The 26470-nt window shown below is 51.7% G+C and overlaps 9 protein-coding genes across 9 annotated transcripts; 3 read left to right on the forward strand and 6 right to left on the reverse strand.

Moving 5' to 3' along the window:
- Positions 1-43: 43 nt before the first annotated feature.
- On the reverse strand, positions 44-6653 carry VFPPC_09414 (autophagy regulatory protein Atg2; the record flags this gene model as incomplete). The annotated part of the gene is made up of 3 exons (XM_022428656.1): positions 44-49; positions 107-6409; positions 6480-6653. 3 exons carry the CDS (start codon positions 6651-6653, stop codon positions 44-46), a joined length of 6483 nt encoding a protein of 2160 aa, XP_022284142.1.
- Positions 6654-8309: 1656 nt separating this feature from the next.
- VFPPC_09413 (amine oxidase) lies at positions 8310-10175 on the forward strand (the record flags this gene model as incomplete). The annotated part of the gene is made up of 4 exons (XM_018287951.1): positions 8310-8462; positions 8622-9204; positions 9260-9552; positions 9615-10175. 4 exons carry the CDS (start codon positions 8310-8312, stop codon positions 10173-10175), a joined length of 1590 nt encoding a protein of 529 aa, XP_018139294.1.
- Positions 10176-10585: 410 nt separating this feature from the next.
- Positions 10586-11225, reverse strand: VFPPC_09412 (dynactin subunit 5; the record flags this gene model as incomplete). The annotated part of the gene is made up of 2 exons (XM_018287950.2): positions 10586-11131; positions 11187-11225. 2 exons carry the CDS (start codon positions 11223-11225, stop codon positions 10586-10588), a joined length of 585 nt encoding a protein of 194 aa, XP_018139293.2.
- A 1271-nt stretch (positions 11226-12496) lies between these two features.
- On the forward strand, positions 12497-14017 carry VFPPC_09411 (transmembrane alpha-helix domain-containing protein; the record flags this gene model as incomplete). The annotated part of the gene is made up of 2 exons (XM_018287949.1): positions 12497-12798; positions 12886-14017. 2 exons carry the CDS (start codon positions 12497-12499, stop codon positions 14015-14017), a joined length of 1434 nt encoding a protein of 477 aa, XP_018139292.1.
- A 2790-nt stretch (positions 14018-16807) lies between these two features.
- VFPPC_09409 (malate dehydrogenase) lies at positions 16808-17622 on the forward strand (the record flags this gene model as incomplete). Its single annotated transcript, XM_018287948.1, has 2 exons — positions 16808-16919; positions 16979-17622. 2 exons carry the CDS (start codon positions 16808-16810, stop codon positions 17620-17622), a joined length of 756 nt encoding a protein of 251 aa, XP_018139291.1.
- Positions 17623-18310: 688 nt separating this feature from the next.
- Positions 18311-19882, reverse strand: VFPPC_09408 (mitogen-activated protein kinase spm1; the record flags this gene model as incomplete). Its single annotated transcript, XM_018287947.1, has 5 exons — positions 18311-18936; positions 18995-19309; positions 19368-19434; positions 19516-19648; positions 19770-19882. The coding sequence occupies 5 exons, from the start codon at positions 19880-19882 to the stop codon at positions 18311-18313; spliced, it is 1254 nt and encodes a 417-aa protein (XP_018139290.1).
- A 1630-nt stretch (positions 19883-21512) lies between these two features.
- On the reverse strand, positions 21513-22105 carry VFPPC_14596 (low molecular weight phosphotyrosine protein phosphatase; the record flags this gene model as incomplete). Its single annotated transcript, XM_018292364.1, has 3 exons — positions 21513-21767; positions 21826-21917; positions 21967-22105. The coding sequence occupies 3 exons, from the start codon at positions 22103-22105 to the stop codon at positions 21513-21515; spliced, it is 486 nt and encodes a 161-aa protein (XP_018139289.1).
- A 715-nt stretch (positions 22106-22820) lies between these two features.
- Positions 22821-23516, reverse strand: VFPPC_14595 (preli/msf1 protein; the record flags this gene model as incomplete). The annotated part of the gene is made up of 1 exon (XM_018292363.1): positions 22821-23516. The coding sequence occupies one exon, from the start codon at positions 23514-23516 to the stop codon at positions 22821-22823; it is 696 nt and encodes a 231-aa protein (XP_018139288.1).
- A 798-nt stretch (positions 23517-24314) lies between these two features.
- Positions 24315-26053, reverse strand: VFPPC_09407 (penicillin-binding protein; the record flags this gene model as incomplete). The annotated part of the gene is made up of 3 exons (XM_018287946.1): positions 24315-24738; positions 24800-25788; positions 25835-26053. The coding sequence occupies 3 exons, from the start codon at positions 26051-26053 to the stop codon at positions 24315-24317; spliced, it is 1632 nt and encodes a 543-aa protein (XP_018139287.1).
- Between the last annotated feature and the right edge of the window lie 417 nt (positions 26054-26470).

Here is a 26470-nt window from a genome sequence, read left to right on the forward strand (position 1 = left end):
CTAGTGTCGTGTCTCATATCCATCTTTCCCTCGCCACAAATGCTTAATGCTTGTATTTCTGACAAAAGTTAGTAGAGTTCTACAGCACATATCGACGGTTGCTTACCTCACTGATCCGCCTCTTATTATCTTGATCCAAGGCATTCGTCGCTCCCATCAATGTCTGTCCAATAGCCTTTGTTACTCCAACGGCGGGTCGGAATATGATGGTCGGGGCTCTCTTCCACATCACTTTGGCGGCTCCGCTGGCCGATTGAGTCGCCATGACTTCTCCTGGTACCGCGATGATGGCGTCTCTCGCGAGATTGACGTCTCTCGATAGGGATCTGAACCCACCGCGGATGCCTTGCAAAACGCCCGTAGGTTGGTCGGCATACAGCGAAATCTGTTTCTTGTCTTCGGGGTCTAGGTCGTCGTCCTCCCAGCTACCTTCTGCCTGGCCACGCTCTGTGAGCATATCCTCGGCCCCCTGGAGAGCATATTGCGTTCCCACGGCTAGTTTTGCGCCCAGCTTGACAAGTTCTGTGCCAGTGGTTTTGGCAAATGCGACTGCTCCTTTCGAAATACTTCGAATGACTCTACCATCCTTTTGGTATTCTCGCAAGGGAATCTCGACCAAGTCTCTGAACCCACTGCCAATGTTGACGAGGGATCGAACGGGTGCAAGTCCGGCCACAACCCCGGGCAATTGGTTCTTTCGAACGTCCGGCATCCAAATGTCGTTGAGTGTCTTGCCTAGACGATCAAATCCTGCAACGCCATAAATGATGACGTGTCGGAGAACCATCCGAGACTCCTCAAGCACGATAAAATTCATAAACTCGGTAGTGTGGCCCGACCGAAGACCGCCGTAGTCGACCCTCTTCGGCTTAAAGTCGAGCTTGACCGGAATATCCATCACCTCCGCGCGCTGGAGAAATGGGATATCGCTTGGCGACGCATGAACAGGTACATCGTCGTTCTTGAACTCGAAGAACCGAGTAATGAAGTCCAAGGCGTCTTGGTCGACGTGCAGTCGGAGTGGCAAGACGGTTGCCCGCAGAACAATTTCCGAAGCAGCCAAATCCGGAATCGGCTTCACGTTCAACAGTTGAATGTGAATCATGCTCGTGCCCATTTCACGTTCGCCATGATCTTGGTCGTATGTCGCAAACTTTTTCCATGTAGAAGTGGGCACGTGGTCAAAGATGTCGAAATTTTGAACCCGCGCGTCGATGCTGCTGACAGTCTCTACAGTGTCCGGTGGGAACATGACCATGTCGACGTTGACCCCCTGAAGCTCAAAGGTAATTTTGTGATGCTTGCTGCGGTGAAGACGAAGGCGCTTAGACTTGGGGTGACTGCGTCGCGAGGTCCGATTCGTATTCATTGTTATGGCTGTTGTGGCAACCGACTCTGTCTCTGTAGCGTTATCGTTGAGACCTTCGTTGATCGCCCGCGCCAAGTCCCGAGGATCGCGGTTGGAGGGTATTCCAATGTAGATCGAATTGAAGAGAAAGTCCCCGATGGTCTCCTCGTCTTCAATTTCTTCCTCGTACACCTGCATACCGGATCGTCGGGACTGACGCTCGGTTGCCTTGATTTCCACATCTTCAACCGCCTTGGCAATAACATCGCGAGTGCCCGCCCAGTCGTATCCATCAAACAGGTTCCAGATAACATGTGCATCCCGCACGGACACTTTGACCGGACTAGCCTTGACAAGATTGGGGGGCGCCCTGTCATACGAATTGCTGTTTGAGTTCCAAACCCTGGCCGAATGCTCTTCAGGGGTGTTTTGATCGTAGTAGTTGTCGTGTATCACCAGGTCACTGCCGCTTTGGGACAACTCGCTTTGCCCTTGATTGAATCCGGTGAGCAAAACGCCTTCATTTGTGTCCTCCATCAAGGCGTCATGCGACATTTCCATGCTCTTGGTCGCGTCAAACAGCTCTTCACCGGCAGATTGGGAACCAAAAAATCGCGAGTCCACCGGAAGCAGTTTCTCGCTGCCAAATTCGTCCTCGGAAGTGCTACCTGCCATCTCTTGGGCTCCTGCGAAATCCTGGTCGAAATCATACTCGCCTTCTGGTCGTCCAAACGCCTCGGCAGAAATGGATGCCAAAAGATCTTGGACCGGCAGGACCTTCGTTCTGTATTTGTTTTCTTTTGATGGCGGTGTCGGGGGCTTCAAGGCATTGGCCAACGTAATAAGAGTTTGTGTGGAATCCGCACAGGTTTCCAAAACTAAAAGGTCGTCCCGCACTTCAACCTCGATTTTTGTCTCGCTTTCAGGGTCAGGGATGACAATGACGACGACACTGGCCGATGACATGTAGCAAATGTCCACAAACCCCAAAGCACACAGTTCTTCAACCTGTCGGGAAACAGAGGAGGACGACCGCACTCTGGGGACTCCCATCCGGCCGCCTGAGCTGTTGATTTGATTGACATCATCTGTCAAAAGAATGGAGGCTTTGCTGATGCCAACGGAGACCTTTGTTCTGCCACTATTAGGTAAGACAGCTTCCACATGGGCATCAGTAAGCGCCACAAGCATTTTTGAGGGGAGTTTATAAGGGTTCAGCCCAATAACACAATCCCTCAGGCCCACGTCCAAAACCGTCGGCTTGATGGGAGTTGCAGATTTCTGACTGGTCGGCGAGGCTGGCTGTCCTGCGAGAGCTGTATGAGCTTGGTCCCCTAAATTTGCAACAGAGGCAGCGAGTCCAGCCTCGAAGTCTTGTGGCGTAGCATCGCTTCCGAGGTTCAGAAAGTTCATAATGGTTGTGACTCTGTATTCAAACCTCAAATCTTGAAGCTTAAGCTTTATAACTGGCTCCATTTCGTCCCCAATCATCCGTACCATGAGCACAGGGCCGTTCGATGCTCCATTTGTTGTGTTCTCGATTAGGCTGGACCCTATGAGCTCCTCGTTGCTATTCCGCCGAACATTTATGCCGTGAACTGCGACCGCAACCAGGGAAGGAACAGTAATTTGGCCCACCTCAAGCTCTCGTATGTCGCAACCAATGTGGCCAATAGTCTCCAAAAGCTCACAACTGACGGAGAGTTTCTGCACTCGAGTCAAAGTGAGCAGGCCAGGCCGATCATCCTCGGGTAGATACTTGGCAACGGCTGCGAGCTTCGCTATCTCCTCACCAAGCGCAGGGAGTGCAGAAAGCTGGGCAATATTCTTGACGGACACATTCACCGTGTCCAGTGTTGCTCTCAATACCGAGCCCTTTCGCCTTTGTCGCAAAAGAGTATCGACCATGACTTCATCATTCTCGTGGTCGAACTTCACCTTGGACGGAATTATGAGCTCCAGCAGCTTTTCAAGATCAGTGTCCTTTGGTGCCATGAGGAACTCTAATCTCATACCTCCAATTTCTGTGCTAATGGCTGGATCTGCCAACGAACTTCTGAGATACGGCCCTGATATCCGCAATCTGCTGCAACCAAGGCCTATGCCTTCGTCCCTGCTGACGACTTTCAGCGCGCTGGTCTCGGCAGCAACGCTGCAATCTTTGCCGACAAGCTCAACCAATGCGCCACCAACTCTCAAATTGATCTTGTTCTGCGCCGAGGCTGACTTGTCTTTGGGATCAATGGGTGTATCAAATCGAACACCGCGCGGCTTCGGCGACGGAGCCTGGGTCGACTTCGCCACCGGTGAGGGACTGGAAGTCATCGACGCGCTCATATTAAGAAAGCTGCTGAGTCCCCCGAACCAACCAAAGGTCTCGTCGAGCCTCTGTAAGTCAATCTGGACAACAAGTGGAAGGGTTTCCACATTCGTTCTGACCATATCGCCGGATTGAACGATTTCAATGCCAATATCATGACCAGTGGAAAGGAACGAATCTCTGATAGATGTTGACATCTGCCTTGCGCAGTCAAACGACAGTATATCGCCTCGGGCGTATCCAAAACGGAACTTTTCGAGCTCAATCTTGGTTAGCACATCGCCACGTTTAGGCAAGGCAGGTCTGCTGGCCATCATCGCCACCTTTGTATCACCTGATACAGGAGCGGAGGAGACATTCAAGTTGAGAAGGGTCATGTTCAAGAGAACTTCCTCATCAGCATTGAACGAAGGGAAATCCACATGCGGATGCGAAGGATTAATCAGGCCACTGAGCCTGTTAAGGAAGTTGACAGTGACTTCCTCGGCGGCAATTTTCAAACGAGGTACAGCTGCCGGCTTCGACTCCTGTTTTGTCGATGATGGCGTTTGCTGAGGCGGTCGCTTGTCGTTCTTGATCGCTTGGAGAAGCTTCTCCACTACCATAGCTAGTAGAAAGGCAATGGATGCATCAAAGTTGATGGCAACTGGGGACAAGTTTATCTCTAGGGCCGCTGTACTGCTGGAGTCTCCTGATTCCTGGTCTGTCGGCCCAGGTTGTCTCGGTGATGAAGAGCTGTGGATTGAGAATGCCCCTGGAGCCTGGGGATAGACGGATGATTGCCCCAATGTTTGGGAAAGTCGGCTTAGCGATTCCGGGGAGTCAACATGAACATGCAAGTGTTGGTGTTGCGACGGAAGGTAGATTGAGACGTTGTTAAGTCGCATAATCTCCTTGACAAGCTTCGGTGGGCCCCGAGGTGTCGCAGTGCCATCATCCGCAAGTACGTCAGGTACGGCGTCAAAGGGAGGCTGTCGTTCTGATTGTAACAATGAAGCCCGGCTGAATGCGGGTGACGACAATGTGCTGTCAGAGTCGGATGTCGCCCTCTCCTGCGCAGCTGAGGCCGGTGCTGTGTCGTCGCTTTTGCCAACCGAGGGCACAACTGGGTCAGGAAGTGTGTCCACGCTGTCATCCCAGCCGCCGGGCATCGTAGGTGTTCGTGGCCGAGTATCTTCTGCTGGCTCAATATCCGATTGCTCGGCTTGATGCTCTACAGGCTGCTCTAATTCGTCTTGGGGCGGCACATCCGTCGCAATCTGTGGGTCATCCGCTTTCATGTCTTGGGAGTTTTCTACATCTTGTTGTTCGTCCATTACTGGAGACGCTTCTTGGTCCTGCGGCTTCTCCATGGGGAGAGTATCCAGCTCCTCGGATAGGTCTGGGACACGCTCATCCACAGGGGTCGACTTCTGCGGCTCAGAGGTTTGAGAGAAAGCGCTCATATACATGCTTTCTGCTTCTTCATGGGTATAGAGCTGCGATTGAGCCAAATCAGCTAAAGACGCAGCCCCTGATTGCGGTTGACTCTCTGCTCCAGGAAGTCCTTCACTGTACAAGTCCGAGGAGGCCAAATGAGAAGAGCCAGTTTCATGATACTGTTCGGCGTAAGCCAAGTTATCGTGTGAGGCGGTCATCTCTGGCTCCATCAGCCCGCTGGCTGTCTGAGACTGCCCCGGAGATGTCGTGTCGGACTCGATTGTAGAATGAAACAGCGCAGAGGACTGCGGGAGGTCATGAGTATCGAGATATCTGGATGCACGCGGAGTCAATGGACCTTGGTCTTCAGGGGCCTCTTCGGGCTCCTCTTCAAGGGCTTGTTCTACATCTGACAAGTCATACGGTATTGCCAAGGCATCTTCACTATCGCCTAGGGGGTAGTCTTGGCTATCGGACGAGCCATCGTCACCGGATAGACGGTCCCTGAAGCTTTCTTGTAGACCTTGCATGGGCTGTTCATGAAAGCTGCCCTGTGATAGAAAAGTGGCTTGGCGGGAAGGCGGGTTTCTTGTCATGGCGGGCGATGACGCCAAGGATGGTGAGGCTGTTGACGGCGAACGAGTCAATGCAGCGAAGGCGTCGGCTTCAGATATCAAGCAGGCGCGGATGCTTGACAGAGAAACATGTCGTTTTCCTTCTCGGTGGACTAATTGCGGCGCGTCATTACTTTCACCTTGTGGCGGTGCTGTGATGCCTTCAACGTCGACTTGGCCAAGTGCGATTTGAAACGAGACTGGCTCCAGCTTGGGTGAATTCAACTCAGCAGGCACCTCCAGGTCCAGCTGAAACGCAACGTTTTTGATGCCGATTTGGGTTCGGTCGACAATGCCTTGCAAGAAGTCTGCCAGAAATCCTGGAAGCGATAGCGGTTGGCCCGTGCCGAATGGTGACTCGTCTTCACTGCCATCCTCACTCATGCTGACGGATGCGCCCAAGTCGCTGGTTTCAGCAGCCAGCGCATCTTCCAGCTGCCTCCTTTCTGATAATGGCTCCGTCTCCAGGAACGACTGTGCAAGGTCGGCCGTATTAGGGACGACTGACGCTTCCTGCATCTGTGTATTTGAAGGACCGCGGGATGTGTTGGATGTGTCCCCCAAAACCTTTAAGCGGACATCGACGCCGTCGACCTGGACAATGATGGGGCTCGTGTAGAAGTCCATGGGTATGGTTATGCGGAGGAGAAGCACCTTGGCTCTCTCAAGTCCAAACGTAGGCGGAAGACTCAGGAGTTTTTGAAGCTTCTACAAGAGTATTAACGTATTAGCCGAGGCAACAGCATGCCGACAAGTTCTTATTTCTGGCACCACATACCTTGAGCTTGATTCCAACATCTCTGAATTCGAATACCGTGTTTCGTCCCAAAGCCAGATCCAAATTCTCCATATCAAGAGCCTCGGCGTCTAGCAGATCCAACCGCGACAAGGCATAGCGGAGCAGGCGTTTGGGCATGCCCGAGCCCCGAAAGGACTGGAACAATGCCGCCATTGCAGCTGCTGGCAAGTGTCGATGAAGATTGTTTCTGAATGTATGTCACACCGGCCGGGGATGCAATATGCGTTCGTAGAAGGCTCACCGACGACAGAAGCGTACCGTCGTTGCAAGATCACCGGGTTCAGTATCAAACGCGGGGAGCCAAGTCATGCTGCGGGACAGTTGTGAGGCATGGGTTAGTATGGAAGGCCATCTGCTTGGAGCGTCTTTAGTGTCGATTGTGCATTGTATGGATATTTTCTCGTCTCGGGTTGCTTTGTTTCGTGAAGAAGATAAGGTTTTGTGTTGTTCAATGGTCTGGTGGTTGGGGCAAAGACGCGGCCCAAGGAAGTCGGATGTCAGGATTGGTGACATCAACTCAATATGGTGCTGGCATGGAGGTGGCGTGGACAAGCTCCAGTCCAATGTTTGGAGCCGCCGCTGGTGTCAGGCGCCTCAATGACCGCCCCAGCCCAGACCAGACACCAGACCATTCAGGACATCACCATGTCTGGTCTAGTCCAGTCGGGTTCTGGGGGTCTGGCCGCCTGCTAGGGTTCTGGGTTAGTGGCAACATGGAGCTCTTGTGGGGCATCAGCATGACCAGTTCAGTCTGGCACTTTCACTGTTCAATCAAATGTTGAATGTTGACTTGACTTTGCTGGCCAAAGGTCAAGGCGCCAGGCAAGCCATGTGTTTCGCACAATGGACCCATCTCATCAGCTCGCATCTCTGAAGTGACGCTATATAGCAAATGAATGATATCACACCAACAACTCTTTTTTTTATAATAGATGCATATTAAACGAGCAACATTATACGTATCAATCTACTGTTTAAAGGTGCCTTGAAAGTGACCAAACTTCAAGGTTCACATCGTTCCATGTCCCTGCTCCACACTGCCCACCAATTACCACATGGCACCAGTTGACAAGGTCAGTGCGCCCAAGTCCCTGAAGGACCGCCCGTGTTTGAGCCTCTTGGCACTGGGAGCGAGAGACCAGACGATGGCTGCATGAGCTCGTGATGTCTTCATCCTTGTCACCACCTGACTGGTCAACCATTTGGCACCAGACAACCAGACCATCCTCAACTATCAGCGCTCAGCACGGTATCTGCATGGTGATAATCGGAGCACTCAATAGAACCAGACACCTCTTTCCATTCATTGGCCCTCTGTTGTAAGTCAAATTTGAACTTCAGCACAGTCCAGCTATTATTGCCTGCGTATGTCTGGTGTTGCGCCTTCAAACACTCCTTTGCCTTGTCTATGCAAACGCTGGCCCCGACCTCTGCAAGCTTTGATGGCTGTGTTACCACATCATTTGTGTCAGTTTCCGCCCAAAACATGCTCTGTTTATCACTGGCAACAATCATGGTTCATGTTTCTTCATCTCCCTAATTCCGCTTAAGGCTGCGCGCATACCCTCAAGCCAGTCGGCGAATGTCATGGCCGTCATCCCCCACGAGATCATGTGCCTGCATTAGAGCAAATCCGCAGCCAGGACGGGACATCAGCCAAGCACATCGACGGTGCATCAGACGGCTGATGAATCCAGTCTCTGTTTCATTTCATTCTTCACCTCCTCTTACCACTTTCTCTTATTCGTCTTTCTCCCTTGCGCCGCACAGAACCAATCAACAAGTTGACAAAAATTCCCTCGACCTGATATGGATGCTTACTCGATATGTCGTACTAGTCCAGCCCGGCGCCATTCGTCAAAGATTTATAAAGACCTCAGGATAGCCTTATTTGGCAGTTTGGCCGGCCGAGACGGCAATGTAGACTTTGATATGAGATGCCCAGAAGCAGCCGCTCCCAAGGTATTTCTATAATGCATATCCGCGTGCTCGTCACATCACCTCTTCTTGCTTGGCTTTTGGCACTTGTGTTTATACTCAACCTAGACCTTCACTGCTGCATCGTCACAAGCGCTTCCATGATTGCCAACATGGCCATTAGCTTACGCAATTACCACCCAGCGTCGCCAAATATCTACTCCCACGCCTCATGTTGGAATAATTGGCGCCGGACTATCCGGGCTCCGCTGTGCAGACATTCTCTTGCAAAAAGGCATCAAGGTCACCATTCTCGAAGCCCGGAACCGTATTGGCGGCAGAGTCCATCAGGAAAAACTTGTCAACGGTCACATGGTTGATCTCGGTCCCAACTGGATTCACGGCACTGACGACAACCCCATTCTCGATATTGCCAGGCAAACCAATACCGCGGCTGGGACCTGGGACTCCAAAACATGGGTCTACAACCACCTTGGAGACTTGATGACATTAGAAAATGGCGAGAGATACAGCACGATGGTGTGGGACATTGTCCAGGAAGCCTTTGAGCACTCCAACAACTTTGGCTCGGAGATTCCCGCGGACAAGAGCCTTTTGGACTTTTTTCACGAAAGACTACCATACAAAATTCCCGACAGTGATCCTGAACCCATAGAAAAACGAGAAATCGTTCTTCGCATGGCTGAGATGTGGGGGGCCTTTGTTGGCAGCCCAGTCTCCAATCAAAGCCTCAAGTACTTTTGGCTGGAGGAGTGCATAGAAGGAGGTATTGATACTCCAAAGTACCTCTGGCTCTGCATTATAAACTAACCGTAACTGAGAAAACCTATTTTGTGCCGGCACTTACGAGAACATTCTGCGACACATCGCAGCCCCAGCGCTGGCAGCGGCTGACATCAAGCTCAATTCTAGAGTAACAGATATAGTATATCAGCTCGAAAACAAGAGCAAGGTGAAGATAGAAGTAGACGGTGGACAACGCCTCCTATTTGACGAAGTCGTCGTGACCACACCCCTCGGGTGGCTAAAGAGACACACGGATGCTTTCAACCCTCGTCTTCCATCACGACTGACACAGGCAATCAACTCTATTGGATATGGGTGCCTTGAAAAAGTACTTTCACTGCCGCCATTTTCATTGCCCGGTTTGTAACTATCGCAGCTAACCAGTACCAGGTGTACATGAGTTTCCCAAGCGCGTTCTGGCTTGAACACACAAAAACGAACGGCTTCATAGAGTGGCTAGAACCAACATACGCCCCTTCCAACCCCAAACAGTGGCACCAGGAAGCCGTCGAGCTCGGAAGCCTCGCGGATCCAGATGCCCATCCAACTCTTCTGTTCTACATGTTTGGCGAGCAGTCCAAACACATCACGTCCACGCTTGCCCAGCTTACGACAGACTCCGACAAGACGGCGTTTCTAGAGTCGTTTTTTCATCCGTATTTCTCTCGACTGCCCAACTATTCTCCAGAATCTCCCGATTGCAAGCCACTTGGGTTTCTCGCAACGGAATGGCTGAATGACGAATTCGCTGGATGTGGAAGCTACGCCAACTTTCCGGTTGGTTTGGAGAATGCAGATAAAGATATAGAGGTTATGCGAGAGGGTTTGCCGGATGAAGGCGTTTGGTTTGCGGGTGAGCACACGGCGCCGTTTGTGGCGCTGGGGACTGCAACGGGTGCGTATTGGAGCGGTGAAATGGTTGCGAAGAGGATTGCTGAGATGTATGCTTAATCAATAGAGATTTGAGGTGCGGACCGGTGATACATGCTCGACATGGGATTTGTGTTGGTGTCACTGGTTCTTTAAACATAGACGGGCACTTACAAGAGGCCACTATCTGAATATTGAATGCATAGTTTCTGGAAGTGATGGTTTCTCCCATTGTTCTTTATTCTATGTACATAAATTCGATTGCGTCTAGGGTATCAAATGCTGGCAAATGCCAACCAAAACATTGTAAAAATCACTTCTTCCTCTTCCAACAAACCATCATGAACTGATCCGCACACAAGCGCATCCGTTTCAACCGCCAGCCTCACCAGCTACGGTAAATCGCAAATCCAACGCACCAAAGTCCAAGACACAGCTCTCCCACGACCAATCTCCCCGACACCCACGTCTCCCAATCCTCCGTCATCCCACTAAGCCACCATCTGCGGATTATTCCCAACAGTCTTATACATCTCCCTCAGCTCAAACTCATCCAACCCCCCCTCAGGAACCTCGCCCACCACCCTCGCCGGCTGCCCCGCCACGACCGAAAAGCTCGGAATAACCATAAACGACGGCACGACGCTCCCATCCAAAATCTTGACATAGTCCTTCACAATCGCAAACTCATTCACCGTGCAGTCCCGCCCGATGGAAACGTGGTTCCCTATCGTCGCAGCCTGCACCACCGTGTTCTGCCCTATGAAGACGTGGTCCCCCAGCCGGAGCGGCATGTACGTGTACACCCCTTTGTACAGGCGGCCCGGCGGACGGAGCAGCACGCCCCGCGACAGGAAGCAGTAGCGGCCGATGGCGACGGCGGTGGAGCTCGTGGGCGCGGAGGACGAGGACGAGGGGGCGGTGCGGACGAGATCGCCGCGGATCATGACCTCGGGCTGGATGACGGTTTTGCCGCCCAGCATGATGTTTTGGGTGCCGACGAGGATGGCTTTGCGGGCGACTTTGTTGCCTGTGTCCTGGGGGTTGTTAGATGGGGTGGGAGGGGGAATTGGGTGAGGTGAGGGGACGTACGGTTTCGATGTAGTCGCCTTTTGCTGGGCGGCGCGACATCTTGGCTGTGGTGTGGTGTTGTTGTGGGTGAAGCAGCTCACAAGGATGCATGGAGTAACGTCTGGTCTTGACTTGCTCGTCTGTGGGGAGCTGTTGTGGATTTTCGACAGCCTACCCTAGAGAGTAGCATGTCCACACAATGCCTGAGAACAGACATGTGACGGGCTATTTCGTGAAATCGAGGTGTAATTTTAGTAAGTATAGAAGGGAAGAAACAAAGTAGAATTCTTCCTGCATGCAATACTTTCTTTCGTCATGCGCAGACGCGCACGAGCATCTTGGTGGTTCTGTTAAAGTGACATTTGTAGCCCCACAACACGTTTACAAGTGTAAGTGTTTGCTTGAGAATGAATGCGAAACTCTTGTGAGATGTTCGTATCACTTTGGGGAGCAATGACACATTATTGCGAAGTCAGTAAACGAGCTTAATATTAAGCATACTTGAATGTGTTGGTGCGGTTGACTCTATCTTCCTCAGCGTCCAAGCGCATCGCCTTCCACTAGATGCGTCACCAGGACCATCGAAGTTATTTGAGCCCGAATTTCATTCATGTATTATATCGCGAATTGAATCATGTATCGTGTAATACAAAAACTGATTATCCAGCCTAACTACAGAGATGTGTTTCGTCCATTTGACCATCACTCATTATACAGTCTACAGACCACACGGATAGGCTGGACAGATATCATATCTGCAATCTTTGGTATTCATGCCTCATTGAATAGTGCAACAACGAACCCGGAAACTGACCCGCCACATAGTTTATTATAAAGCTAACTTGCAATTCGGCAGCTCATAACTACGGCAAAGCGAATCACCCTCCCTGGCCGAAATGCTTGACATCAAAGCTTGAGGCGTTGCCCGGCCAACCATTCAGCTCCACCAAGCCACGAAACCAACTCCCTCAAGGCAACATATCCAAAGCTAACAATACCCTTGTCTGCTTTGATATTAAACTGTTCAGCCCTGCACTAAGACATGGTCAGTATTTCCCTAAAGTTGATGTTTAGCTCAGCTCCCTTACCGTCTGAGGCATAGTCCAAGTACCACAGTGACTCGTCGATACGATGTACGACAGAATAAAGTTGATCGGCTTCATGGATGCTGCAGCCGTGGAAACCAGCCCTGGGTATGGCTCACGGGCGGAAATGTTTATGAACATTCTTTTCCCTCTGTGCGACTTTATTACTCTGCCGTCGCCATGATATAGCCAAATACACGACAGTTGGAGACCATTACATCTGCGCGAGTCCCTGGCAGCATCAAGATGTGGTTCTATCCACGAGCTGCAAATGCCGATGCCCACAATAGCACAGCTCCCGCAGCGCCAATGATCACCCCGTTCAGCTTCCCCTGCGGCCAAAACTTCCTCAATGTCTACTTTCAAGGCGGCGTCGAAATGAGGGACAAGTGTGTACCACCAAACTTCGAGCGGTACTGGTGGTCGTCCGTGGGATACTACTCTCCGGCTCTATGTCCCAAAGGCTACACTGCAGGATGTATGAGATGGAATAGCGAACAGGGACCGGCTGCTGAACCCACCGAGACAGCTGTTCAATGTGTGCCGAGGTATGTATGCAGACGTTCAAATTCGTGGTCTTCTGAAGCAATGACCTGGCCATGCGTGGGAAACGTTCTGTGCTGACTTGCCATCAGTGGTTATGTCTGTGATACGAAGCACCTATCAATGGCCTACTCGCGCAGTCACACGGCGCCAATGATTCAAGTTCGATGGGCCGAAAGTGATCTCTCTCGGTTCCCGACGCATCCTTTATATCCCGGCGCCAAACCAACAAATCATGTTCAGAAGGATGGTAACGCCGAGCTAGTTGCCCGTGCCAGCTTCGACGGTAGTTTCCGTCCCGGGCCGACTCCTACATCCGGAGGCGGTTCTGGCTCAGGTGGTTCGTCCGGAAGTGATGACGGTGGTGGTCTGTCTACGGGAGCCAAGATAGGGATTGGTGTTGCTGTACCGGTTGTAGTTTTGGCCTTGTTTTCCATCGGCGCATTCTTCGTGTGGCGTGCGTATAGGAAGAAGAGGCTAGGAAATACCGGGGGACAGCAACCGCACATGCAATACGGGCAGTATCCTCAGCAGTATCCTCCCGGGCCGCAATATCCGCAGCCGGTTGTATATGCGAGTCCCGGGCCACAGCCGATGATGGAGCCCGGCCGATACGAAATGCCCGCTCATGGAAATACATCTCCGACCGTTTTGGGCTCCGAGGCCGCAGGACCTGCTCTTCCAGCATCTGCAGTACTGGCAAAGACCAGAGATGGCACTGCCCAAATGGCCTCCCAATCTCATTCCCCTGTGCCGGCTGGGTCGGAGCTGGATGGGCAGACATATAGAACGGATATATCAACTGCCAATGCTTCGGAATTACATGGAACCAGCCAATCGCCTCCCATTGAAGTGGGCTCCGAATCACGACAAGAAATGGACGCCAACCAGCAACAGATGCCATCGTCCCCTATACCGAGGAAACAAGTAGGGAGTCCTGGTCACCAAGTCAGTCCCATGTCACCATCAACAGCGGGTCCGGACACTATGGTAGCAATCATGCCTGGCACAGACAACAGTGGTGTTTCAACATCTGCAGAGGCCGGTGCTTTCTCATTTCAGACGTCGGCCGAGCCCTCTGCTGACGAAATTGCGGCCCTTCAAGCACAACATGCTCAGCTTGAAGCTCGAAAGCAACGACTCTTGGAACTGGAGCAAATCGAAGCGGAGCAGGCAGATCTGCAGCGGCGGATGAATTCAGCAAGGGGAAACAGCCCGAGCTAAGGGGACCTTAGTTTTCAATAGATAGTTTGTTATTCAGTTTGGCCGTATTGTATCTTGAGCCATGGCTTGGCGACTATTGATTCGTACGTATTTCATCTTGCTACAAGGTACCCGGTGTCCCTTCAGCCTTGTAGACATATGACTGTCGTACAGCGCCTGAAACGATCTCTGGAGATGACAGCGGCCACTTGAACGAGTTTCCAATTGATGGACCAGCAGCAAAAGTATCGGTTGACCGGAATCTGACCCGAGTATGCCGTGGCTGGTTCCTGCATTCCCGGACCGGGATGTTGAGACGAAACAGAACCGAGCGAACATGGACAAAGCGATATTAAGCGTGATATGGTTTTCGTTTCGGGGAGAAAGTCATGGAATTACAATCTACCGATTACTGAGACGGGATTATTGATGGCTCACGGACGTTTAGAAACTGCGGCTTTGAACCAGAGCGGGAAGGCGCCATGTGGCTGAGACACTTTGTTCCTGCCCCTCAACTCCTGATTGGGATGCTGCCCTCAACATCTTCACTTCTGCGGTCAATTCGCGAACTCGTTCTATTCTCCCTGAACAGCCTGCTCAGCCAACAACCAAGCCAAAACATTCAAGTGTTTCAGTGAGGCCTTTTCGTTTTCCCAGCTTCTTGTTTTGACCCGAATCGGACTAACGCCGTGATGCTCACCAGGAATCCAAGACGCGAAGGATGATCAGGGCACAGTTCACTGTTTGAGGATCTGCAAGAATGGGGCAATTGGTGGCATACAGTTAGGGTCTAAAACAAAATGGCGGGAACGAGAGGGAAAACGTTCGGAAACAACCTGATCTCGCCGAGATGCAATCCATCAACGCTTGCGTGTCCCAAGCTGGCATGCCTCGCATACTTGCAGCTTCGCCTCTGCAGACTTCTATTCTTACCTGTTCCATGACCTGGAGAACCTGACCGGGTGCCATTCTTCCGGGACACCCAGCCTCGTGTTGGAAAGTTGGAACAAGTGCTCACGCGCAATTCAGGCATAATGCGGTCTCCGCTAAATGAACCATTCACGGTCATCTTTGAACCTCCATTTCTTGCATTGAAGGATCGCAAAAGTGGAGACAATTCTGTGAACGGTTGGATGAGAGGGCATCTGTTAAGCGCGGCTACCGGCAACACAACGTTTCCCTGGCCGTTCTTCTCGCTTTCAGCCATGTCTGTATGGTTCGACAAGGATGATGGAAGAATATCGACCAGGTGCGTCTCAGGTGTCATGCAGTTGTGCAGCTGTCGAAATGGAGACTCTCATGTGCGTTTTTTTTTCTGGACGATGACCGAGCGCAACTCGAGTGAATTGGTGCGAGAATGTGGTCCCTACCTCATTTCGGCATTGCCATCTGTGATCACAGCATGCCTGCATGTCTCCGATGATGATTGAAACGATCTCAGACCTGCCTTGCATTACAGATACTCACCCCCGCTAGGATCAACACAATTGCGTAGGCTGTTTCTGGCGGAACAACCAACAGCCCTATTGCCTTTGCGGCGTAGTCCTTGATACAGCCATCATCTGAGCAGATTTTGATCTAGCCTTTGGAGGCTTTTCAGCTTACCGGAAGCTTCGAACCCCGCGTGGCTTGTACCATCAGTTGGGGCATGCTTTGGGCAAACAACCACTACAGCCACACGCTAACGAGATTTGGCAAGACGTTCAACATTCATGTTGGAGCAGTTTCTTGGGGGAATTTCTAATGTTTCTTGGCTAACATGCCAGCAGATCTGGATTCCTGCGGCTGGCGGCAAACTACTGGAGCAAACTGGCTGTTGAGATCTTGGCGAACATCTCTGGGACTCCGTCCCAGCAGACTACGACAACGATGGCATTATCGAACTCAAGCGATCAAGCGCCCGTACAATGCACTTGGCAGAAATACGAATTTAGCAAATGACAAGACAAGGGAAGAGTAGCAACTGACCCTCCTCTTTGCAACGCTAGGGTCCTGCGACGGCCGGCCGACATGCGTTCTGCATTAACAGGGTATGCACACCACATGGCGGCCGAGCACACTCCGACCAGGTTGTCCCTTGGAAATTGTACAAACAATACAACCAACCTGGCAAACATTCACAATTCTCTTTCCCATAACGGCTTGCATACGGAGTACAGCTGTAACTGCCTCACGAGCCCCGAGTCCTTTTGCAATTTCGCCGGCAAATTCAAGTCTGCTAAATTCTTACCCAGCTAAGCCTTTCGTCTATATAACCGGTCATCCGTCCCACCTCTTACTCAGAATCACTCCAAAGTCAAAATCGGGACTTCACTGCCTCACACTCTTTGGAATACAGATCTCTTTGGAATACAACCTTCACTTGTCTTGTCCTTGACAGCACCGTTTCTCCCGTTGACTAGCCCCAGAGCTACTATTTATGCTGGCTTACTCACCTGCCTCCTCCAATTTTGGCTTGCATTCGCCCCCGTCTTCCGCTCAAGCATTTGCACACTAACGTGCGCCACCGTCGTTGTAAGCGCCCAGGCGGGTACACCACCAATAGGCCGAGAAGTTTGCAGCCCACTCACTGGCTGCTTGGATACTATTCTTGTACACTTTGCCATACTACCTTGACGGGGTTAGTTTAGCTATTTGTGCCCCGACCTTGTCTTTTCTTTGGGTCAAAGGGTATATCAAGTCGGCGTGCTTCCTGACAACTTCCTGGAAATTGCCTGTCTTGTACAAGATCTTCATCAACGGTTCTATATCTTCTTTCCTTTTTTCTTCTCCGCAACTCTTCCCTTTCCGACGCCAAATACGACGCCCACCATGTTTAAGTCATATCTCCTCATGCTTTCAGCCGCTCTGGCTCTTGGACTGCCCTCTGGCTCCAGTTGTGCTCCCAGCCCCAAGACTCCGACTCTTCCCCAAACAGGTGGTGGTAAGTGTATTACGAAACAATTCAACTAAACTCATCCAACGCTAACCGTCAATCCTTAGCGACCAACCTGCCGGCACCTCCCGCGGGCTCTAAACTGCTGCACATCGCCCTCGGCTTTGGTATTCAAAACTACACTTGTGCCAGCGTAGGCGCAACCCCCACCGCGACTGGTGCTCTCGCCATGCTCTACGATATCACCGACTTTTACCCCGGTCAGAGCAAGAAGTCGCTTTCACAAAAGGACTGGGATGGTCTCACCTCCCGCGCTCTTTGGACACAAAATGTTCCCCTCAACTTCAACAAGTCCTCCGCTGGACGAGTTGACGCCAGGTACCCCGGCGCTTCTCAAACCAACCCATTCACCAAGGATGCTCCTCTCTGCCTCCGGGGTATGAGGGAGCTACCCTTCCTCGGCCACCACCTCTTCACCAGCGCCGGCGTCCCCAACTTCATTCTTGAGGGCGGCAAGATCAACATGCTCGCCGGAAAGAACGCCGGGGTCGATGCCCCCACCAACGCCGACAAGGGCCGCGACGGGACCGGCGCCGTAGCTTGGCTCCAGCTTGGCGCAAAGGACGGCAGCATCGGTAACGCCAAGCTTGTGTACCGAGTCTTGACGGCCGGTGGTAACAGCCACGGTTGCGCCAAAGCAGCCGGACAAGATAGCACGAGCTACACTGCGCAATACTGGTTCTACGGATAGAGTGCCTTTTGGGGCTACGTCTTGCAAAAGCCTTGCACCTAGCCTATTCTTACATTTTAATGATCCTTTCTTTTATTCACCATCGTTTTACTATTTCACGGCGCAGTAGACTTTAGGGCATTTCCTTCTTTTTATCCTAATGTTAAGCGTTGGATGCTGCGGCAACAGCGACTGTATATAGCTGGGATTATTCATGCCGGGTGGGATAAGGGACATTTGGGTACAAACCAATAGATTTCATTACACTTATATCATCCTGCCGTGTAATTTGATATGATGTAGACTGTTGTAGTATTTGGGCCAATAACTGCCATTTCTTACATGAATGACGTCGGGTAATCACTTGGCTGCGAAAATAACCTTGATGTATGACGGGAGATGAAGACAGATGCGCTTGTAGATAAAGCGTCGTAGGAAGGGCCACCGCTATTCTCGCGCCATACAGAAGTCCTATCAATGCTGCATATCTACCTAAGTAAGTGAGCTACCTAGTGCATGGCTACACGTTCTAGTAAGAACTACAATTCTTTGGAGCGGTGGTCTTTATCGTCATATATTGAGAAAGCGCCGCCTAAGCGACAGACATGCTAAACTGCAACCTTCAAGGTCTCGTATCGTCTGGTCATAAGTAACTACTGATATGCTTTTCCCACAATTTTCCGCCCACTAAGCCTGACACTCCGGCAATCTACCTCCTAGACGCGTCCAGACCGGCTTGGAGATCCTGCTCGAGACCATTACCGTGGGGAACGTACTCCTGCGGCCTGGGGTCTTCTGCGGTCCACGGACCGGCCTGTGGCATGGGAATTTGTCCAGGTGCTGACTGTTGGCCCTGGCCGGCTAGGGAGTTTGCGCCAGGGACAGTTCGAACCAGCTGCCGGAAACGCATGACCTCGTCGAGGATGACGCGACGCATCTCGCCGACATCGTCAATGACTTCAAAGTCAAAGTTGAATGTGGTTGGGCAGTCGGGCTCGTCCGAGGCATCGTGCCAGATGTGGAGGTATGGGTGCTCGAGAGCCTGTTCCACGCTGATGCGGGAGGACGGGTCAAAGGTGAGCATCTTGTCGAGGAGGTCGAGTGCGTCGGGGTTGGCTTGGGGGAAGAGGGCCGGGAAAGACTTCTTGGGCATGAAGGGGAGGTTGCGGACGTATTCCTGCGCACGGGGAGAGCCGATTCGGGACAGCGTCTCTTCGTTGGGAGTGCCTAGAATGTGCAGAATCTGGTTCAGCTGGTCGACGTAGTCGCGGCCTTTGAAGAAGGGTCGGCCGCCGAGGAGTTCGGCCAGAATACAGCCGACAGACCAAACATCAACTGTGACGGTTAGACGACTGGAAACACTAGGGGGGCTATGTTCGGATGCATGTCATACTGGCTTTGGTGTAGCTCTGGAAGCTCAACATGATTTCGGGAGCTCGGTACCATCTGGTGGCAACATATTCCGTCATGTATCCGGCATTTTCCTCTGGATCGACTGAAAAGCCGCGAGCAAGACCAAAATCGCAAATCTTGAGCTCGCAGTCGGCATTGACCAGCAGATTGCCGGGTTTCAAATCACGATGCAGAACGTTGGCTGAGTGGATATACTTGAGTCCGCAGAGAATCTGGTAAATAAAGGACTGGAAATGAGCGTCCGTTAGGGGTTGACCGGATCGAATAATGGCAGCCAGGTCACATTCCATCAATTCTGTAGGGATATCAGCGCGGGTCCTTGATGCCAATGTAACAATCAGATCCGTACTAACCTTCGTAGAGATAGGTTTCGTTGAACGCATCTGGGCGAGGAATATCCATGTCATACAAACATGTGATCTTTCAAAGGTCTTGTCAGCATGCTTCCTGGCCGCCTATTCTGCCGATGCTTTTGTGCGACGGTGTTCGGAACAGCCTTACATTACGGTGGCCGCGGAAGTGCTGCAGCAGCTTGATCTCTCGCAGGGCTCGCTTGGCGAGAATCTTCTTGCTGAATACATTGGTGACTTTCTTAATGGCAACTCCCTCGTTCGTCTGATTGTTCACGGCGGCGCTGGAAAGAAGGCTCAGGTTAGCACGACGAAGGCATCTCGTGTCATCTTGTGGTGGGGTATCGCAGCGAGACGATGAACGAGCGGCCTTGGAACGCGCCGCAAAAGATTGTTGGAGCTTACCAAACAATGCCATATGCACCCTGTCCCAGCTCCTTGGTAACGGTATATCTCTCATCAACAATGAAATCTTGGTTGAAAACCTTGAAGACCTTTCGTCCCTGGAGGTCGGCCATGATGTCTTGCTATGTGCGCAGAGCTGCACGTCGAGACGAATCGTGCTTGTCGAAGCGGGGGGAGGGGAAGAGAGGGGTGACAAGCAGCACAGAGCTTTGTCTTTTTGCTTTTGGAGATGTCGACTGCAGCAGTAGTGCAGAAGGGTCCAAAGGTTCAAGGTGAACAAGTGCGATGGAGAGGAAGCGCAACAATTGCAATAGCTTCCAACGATGTACAGTATGGAAAAAAAATAAATTGAAATAAAAGAAGGACGGATGGGCAGCTTCGGCGGGGACGGGGCCTTGTATATGGCAGATGGAGATGGAGGCGGACTGAAGCCTCGTCAGTGGGCGGGCGACTCGATGCGACGACAAGGAGCAGGAGACAGACCAGACTTCAATGCTCTTTGGCTTGGAACTGCAGGGGCAGGGGGGCTTTGGCCAACTGCAAGCACATCAATGATGTGGGGTGCTGAAGCCTTCATCCTCCTTCTCCAGCAATGAGATCAATGTTGCCCATGTCGATGTTTGTCCATGTTCGAGCTGCTGCGCCTACTTTGCTCGACATACATACATCTCGAGCCCTTGTCGTCTTTTTGCTCCAAAACAATCCAAATAAAGAAGCATCTAATAGCTGACGGGGCGTACCAGATTGATGTTCAAGCCCGCGCACTTACCGCGCCGCTCAACGCCTCAACTTCGACTCCCTTCAACGTTCGTTCTCCTGTCAGACAGTCTGCCTCGAGAATCCATCCATCAACATGCATCATTCCAGTCATGTCAGGCACCCAAACGCCGTCAGCTCAACGATCTGGGGCCAAATGATCCCATTCATCCTGCACACTGCTGAACAAAATGTCCAATCCAAGCCCTGTCCCCTTCCCAGGTTCTAAGCGCGCGCCTCGCTGAGCTGCGGCCCCTTCAGCAACATACCAGACCCATACCAATAACAATCGCAGGGCAAAAAATTTCATCACCATATCGACAAATGAGAAAAGGGATTTTTTTCGCCCAGCAGTTGGTGTCGGACAAAGGCAAACTGCCGTTGAACACGAGGGCCACTTCGTGCCCCGTTCCCCATGGCTTCAATGTCGACTCTGTCGAGAGTGGGAAAACATCACCAATGGTCGCAAGCCAAGCTGTGCCACGCCCGCCCACTTTACAAAACCCTGGTACCGATCCAGCCCTACAGACGCTGGCATGATAAGCCGTAATCTTGCTAGTATAACCCCGAGAAAAGTGTGCTCGACCATACAAACGTCCGCATCGCCTACACAACCGCCCGTCAGCTTATGCCCATGTAAGACGACCTGAAAATTAGCATTTCGGCAACTTCCCGACACGTGTTGCGGTCCCCGAATTCTGTCCTCTGTTGGTCGCAGTTGATCTGACCCGACTACGAGCCTGTGGCCAATAATGGTCGTGGACATGCCAAACGCCCCTCGGGTTGGTTTGCCATCAACACGACGGGTTCGTGCCACTTGTAAGTGCCAAGTACTCATATTAAACTTTCATAATTTCGTCGTTGCAATCTATACAGAGTGTCTGTCTATCTGTCCACATAACCTCCCTCTCCTCGGTGTGTTGGTCAAGATGCCAGCTCGTCCAACGCTAGGGTATCACGACATATTCTCTCCCGACACCGTGTCTCCTACTTGCCAATAACATCCTTGAGAAAGTTCTTGGAGAACCTGCTGCATTGCTCAAAGGCCTTTTCGAACCCGTCCCGCCCGCCGTAGTAAGGATCATTGACGACCTCTGCTTTGCCCGTGCCACTGAACTCTCCGAATAGCATCACCTTGGCCTTTGTGTCCGGGTTGCCCTTGTGCAGGCGCTGAAGGTCCGACAGATTCGACCGGTCCATAGCAAATATGTAATCAAATTTCTCGAAATCCGTCGTTTTGAACTATACTCGCAATAACCGTCAGCCGCTGCAATTCCGCAGATATAATGAGAAGACTTACCCGTCGAGCAGCATGGTCGTAGTCCGTAATGCCATTCTTCTCCAGCGTCGACAAAGTTCGCGAATCTGGTTCCTCGCCCGCGTGATATGCGGCTTTTCACATTAGCTCAACGCACTGCCATTTCAGCCCGAGACTACCAACCCGTGCCGCAAGAGTCGATGCGCGCAATCTTGCCCTTATATTCCGGTTGCTTCGCCAAGTTTTGGAAAATACCCTCCGCCATGGTCGACCGGCAGATATTGCCTAGGCAGACGAACAGGACGGACACAGGCTCAGGCATTTTGTCGGTGTTTGCACAGGGACGACTATTTTGTTTGATGCCCCGCCAGAAAAAGTAGTAGGTCGCCTTCCGAGTTGGAGGGGTTCACTGCGTTGCTTACGTTGAGGGCAGTTGGGCTTGGTTGGAGGTTGAAGCCCAGGAGACCCCACGTGTGCCTGACCATTCATCCGGCCGGCTTGTCGATCAGGGACCTCTTATGAAAGTGGCAACCTTGGAAACGGGATTCATCCTCTTTTGCTATATATCTACACCTATATACGCATACGAATATAGACGTATACGGACACCTTCTATGTTTTGGTATCCGTTTGTCTTCAAGACAATTCCGCCATCATGATACGTTAAGAGGACATTCGCATCTCGACCTAACTCTGACCTGAAGCGCACAAATGCAACTCTGGATAATCACGGACTTTGACGAGCGTAATAGTTGTAAAGTATTGTCATTTTTTCCGTTTTAAGCTCCGTACAATTCCCATTTCCCACTCTGCAGCTACCGAGCCCCCTTCACAGTCCTCCACTCACGTCCTCCATCCATCTCGTACCCGAACCCCCAAAAAAGACACAAAGCGCCTGGCTAAAGAGAGATGAGATGTTATACAATAAGGATACAATATCCATGGTCATAAGAAAAAAGAGGTTGTCGTAGCTGGTCGTGGTTTGATCGCTCCCGCACGGCCCAGTGATTCATATACAGTAGTACAATTGGAGTTGATCAAACGTCCAATACTTGTCGCTGACGTTCCCGTCGCAAAGTCTCCAAAACTCCAATGACACCGTTGTTGCGAATTCGTTCAAGGACAAGACGCATGCCGTCACGACTCTTGCCCAACTGATCGAGCGTCTTGGTCGAGGCCAGGCTCTCGATGCTTCGTTGGATGCCCTTGGTGCCCCAGCCGCCGATGAAGCCGGACAGCAGACCGCCCTCCTGTTGGGCCTGGCCAAACTTTCCACGAAGCTTCTCGCCTAGCCTTGACCGGAAGATGACGGACGTTGTGACATCTGTTTCGCTCGACACCTTCTCGGCGGGCAGCTTGAAATTTTGCTGCTCAATGACGGAGAGGACACCTGTGAAGTTGAGATTGCGGCTTTCGGTCTGCATCCATCCCTCTTTGATGTCGACGACGCTCGTCTCGAGGATATATGATGCCTTGTCGGCACTGCCGCCGCCTGTCACACTAGCTGGGAGCAGCTTGTACACCGCACCAGGCATACGACTCTTCTTCAGATGGATTCTGGTCGTGTGCAGCCGTTGCGTCTCGGGGTCGACATGGCTGGAGATTGTGTCGGTGCTCAGGACATGTGCAGCGAAGGGATTGAGCTTGGGGGACGAATAGCGGAGGAAGTAGGCGAGGGTGACGGTCGGAAATGGGTGAGAGTAGGTATGCGCGGTCGTGTGTGTCAGAACCATTGTCACCAACGGTCGCAGGTCGCTGGAAAGGTGACGAAAACGGACGCCTATAGCACAATGACGTTTCTTGTAGTCGGTGTCGATTGATATTGATTGATATGTGCGGCCTTCGAGCTCACCCGGAGACTTCGGAGCTGATCATGGACCTCTGCAAATTTCGGTGCCGACTGTGAGGCACCGACGCAAGCAGGGTGAAATTGAAGTTGTTACGAGAAAAAGAAATCCCAATCAATCGGGCTGTATGCTGCGATGGCAAGCACAAGAGCGCGATGATGCCAGTTGATGGCAGGGGATGATGGGGAGGGAAATGGAATGAAGATGAGGAGGAGGCCAGATGCCGTGTCTGGTCGTTTCTCTCACGCACACACACGGAGCAATCGAACCATGGAGATGCCAATGGCACGAGGTGAACTTTTCCCCCTGCACCGACATTGGGCATTGACTGGTCCGTGATTGGCTGGCAGAGCGGGGAAAAGCCGGGAAAGCTACTGGAGAAGTGGCCAACACGTGATTTCTTTCCGTGGTGAGTCGAGCAGATGTCGAGGGAACGAGTGGATCGTCGACATCTGGACGTCGATTAGCTCCGCATGGCGCCGATGCTCCGACCATTTCACACCGAATGCTCGGACGATACACACCACAAGGCTGTCTGTTCATTGGATCTCACCGTGGTATGACACGTCGATGATGCCGTGTATGCACCATGGGCCATTCGTGCCCGATTTGATGCACTATTTATGGATCGTTTTATTGGTTCTTTTACTACTTGTGTGAATGATCTGTTCGAGTAACTTTCCGTCACTCCATCTTGTCAAACAGTACCACAGCTTCGGCAACACTCGCCTCGCGAGCAAGAAATTCAATCTCCAAACCAGCCGGCTTTCCATCGACACCAATCTTGAACTGGCACCTCAAAGCAGTGTTGGAAAAAATGGCATACATTTCTGCATAGATGATCCAATGATCGCCCGTCACATGGTGTAACGTAAACTTCTGACTCCACGCCGCCTCTTCTCTGTCTGATTTCAACACTTTTTCGTTTGGATTGTCGGGATTCGTCTCCTCCCGAAGTCGGATTGGTCCAAATCCAGGATGATAGTACGTGCCGACGAGCTGGCTTGTGTTTAGAGTTGGAGGGATGGGCGTGTTCGGTCGATTTGGGTAGAGAATGTCGAGGGCGTTCTTTAACCATTCTGCTGCCTCGTCCAACCGGGCTCTCGAACTGATATCAGTTAGCCGTTGTATTTCTTCCTAGTCACTACTTGCAGCATTAAGCGACTTACCTGGCTGCGTAGTCGAAACGCTCATGTTCCGGGATGCCCAGCTTATCTGCAATCAAGGTTGTCGTGAGAACAATCTCAGCAGCATTAGACGTGACGGCCGTGTTGGCAAACGACACGACGCCGTACTTGATTTCCGGGAGCCAGTAAATATAGGCGCCATATGCATGCATGCCACCGCTATGGCGATACACCACATGCCCATACATCAGGGTTCGCTCCCATCCTAACCCGTATAAAACGGTGTCAAACCCTCCGCCCGGAAGTGGGCTCGTGATGAATCTGGGCGTCTTGATGTCCTTGTGCACCGACTTTGAAAGAGGTTCAGACTCGTGGAGTAAACACTTGACCCATTTCGCGTAGTCAAGCACATTAGAGAAGATGGCGCCAGCACCACCCTCTTCCGTCACCACCATATACGGCACCTCTGTGTAGTTGCTATGCTTAGGATCCCACTTGTACCCCGAAGCCAGATGCTCCGGCGCATTAATAGCGTCATCAAGGTCAAAGTAGGTGGATTTCATCCCAAGAGGGCTCCACATCAAGTTTTTGAGAACCTTGGCCAGCGAGGTACCGGTCAATGTTTCCAAAACATGCCCCAGCGTAACGTACATGGCATTAGAGTAGGCATATTTCGTGCGCGGTTCCGCGAAGAGCGGTAAATGGCGTAATCGCCTGACAACGTCCCTCGGCGTAACTTGCACGCCGTTCTCTTCCCTTAAAGTTGAAAAGTCGAGGCTGCCAAGACCGGTTCGATGGCTGACGGCGTCTTCGAGCGTGATATGAGCTGTTGCCCGCTCATCGTGAAGGACAAAGTCATCTCTGATGATGGACGACACTGTCGTGGACCAGCCACGAGATAGTTGGGAGTAATTTCCGGAGTCAATCGCAGCGGCGACGGCGGCGGCAACATATGCCTTTGTTGTGGATGCTCCGTACCATATGGTTTCTGGGGTAGCTGGCGTATCTGGCAGAGTTGCAAAGCCGTAGCCCTGTGAAGGTTAGTGAATGTGGCAGACTGTGATGGTCCGTTCGTACCTCTGCAAAGACTTTGTCGTCGTCAATGACGGCAATTGACAGGCCAGGCACGTTCCATTCACTCAATGTCTGCTTGGCAAATGCTCCGAATTTGGCATCGAATGGATTGTTAGTAGATGTGGTTCCATGAGACAGTGGTTTTTGGTCGGCTGATGCTGATGCGATCAAGCTCGGCAGTAATGCGAGACCCTGCGGCCAAAAGCGAGATGGGGCGACCATGATTGCAACAATATGTCAAGTTGTAGTCAAGATGAAGCTTGCCAGAAGCTCCATCCGTTACGCTGGTGATGGCAGCACGTCGCATCGACTACCTACTTAAGTAGGTAGCCAAGGGTACCGCACCCAGATATACCATTATGTAGCTTTTGATGACATTCTCCAGGGCACGGATACGAGAGACGCTCCAGATGTCATCTATTTCGCAGAATTGAAGTGGGGTCTGGTCCAGTTACAGCTCACAACTGCCTGATCAGGACATGCACCTACCAGATCTTGAGTTGCTGCAAAATCATACAAACTTCTGGATTATTCATTTCTTGTGAACTAAGTGTGCCCTGTCAGGTCTAGGATTCATAAGAAACATATCATCTACTCCTGAATTGCACTGCATTGACTCTCGACCTGGATAAGTAGCTC

Source organism: Pochonia chlamydosporia, chromosome 7 (assembly GCF_001653235.2).
Source record: "Pochonia chlamydosporia 170 chromosome 7, whole genome shotgun sequence".
Lineage (NCBI taxonomy): Eukaryota > Fungi > Ascomycota > Sordariomycetes > Hypocreales > Clavicipitaceae > Pochonia > Pochonia chlamydosporia.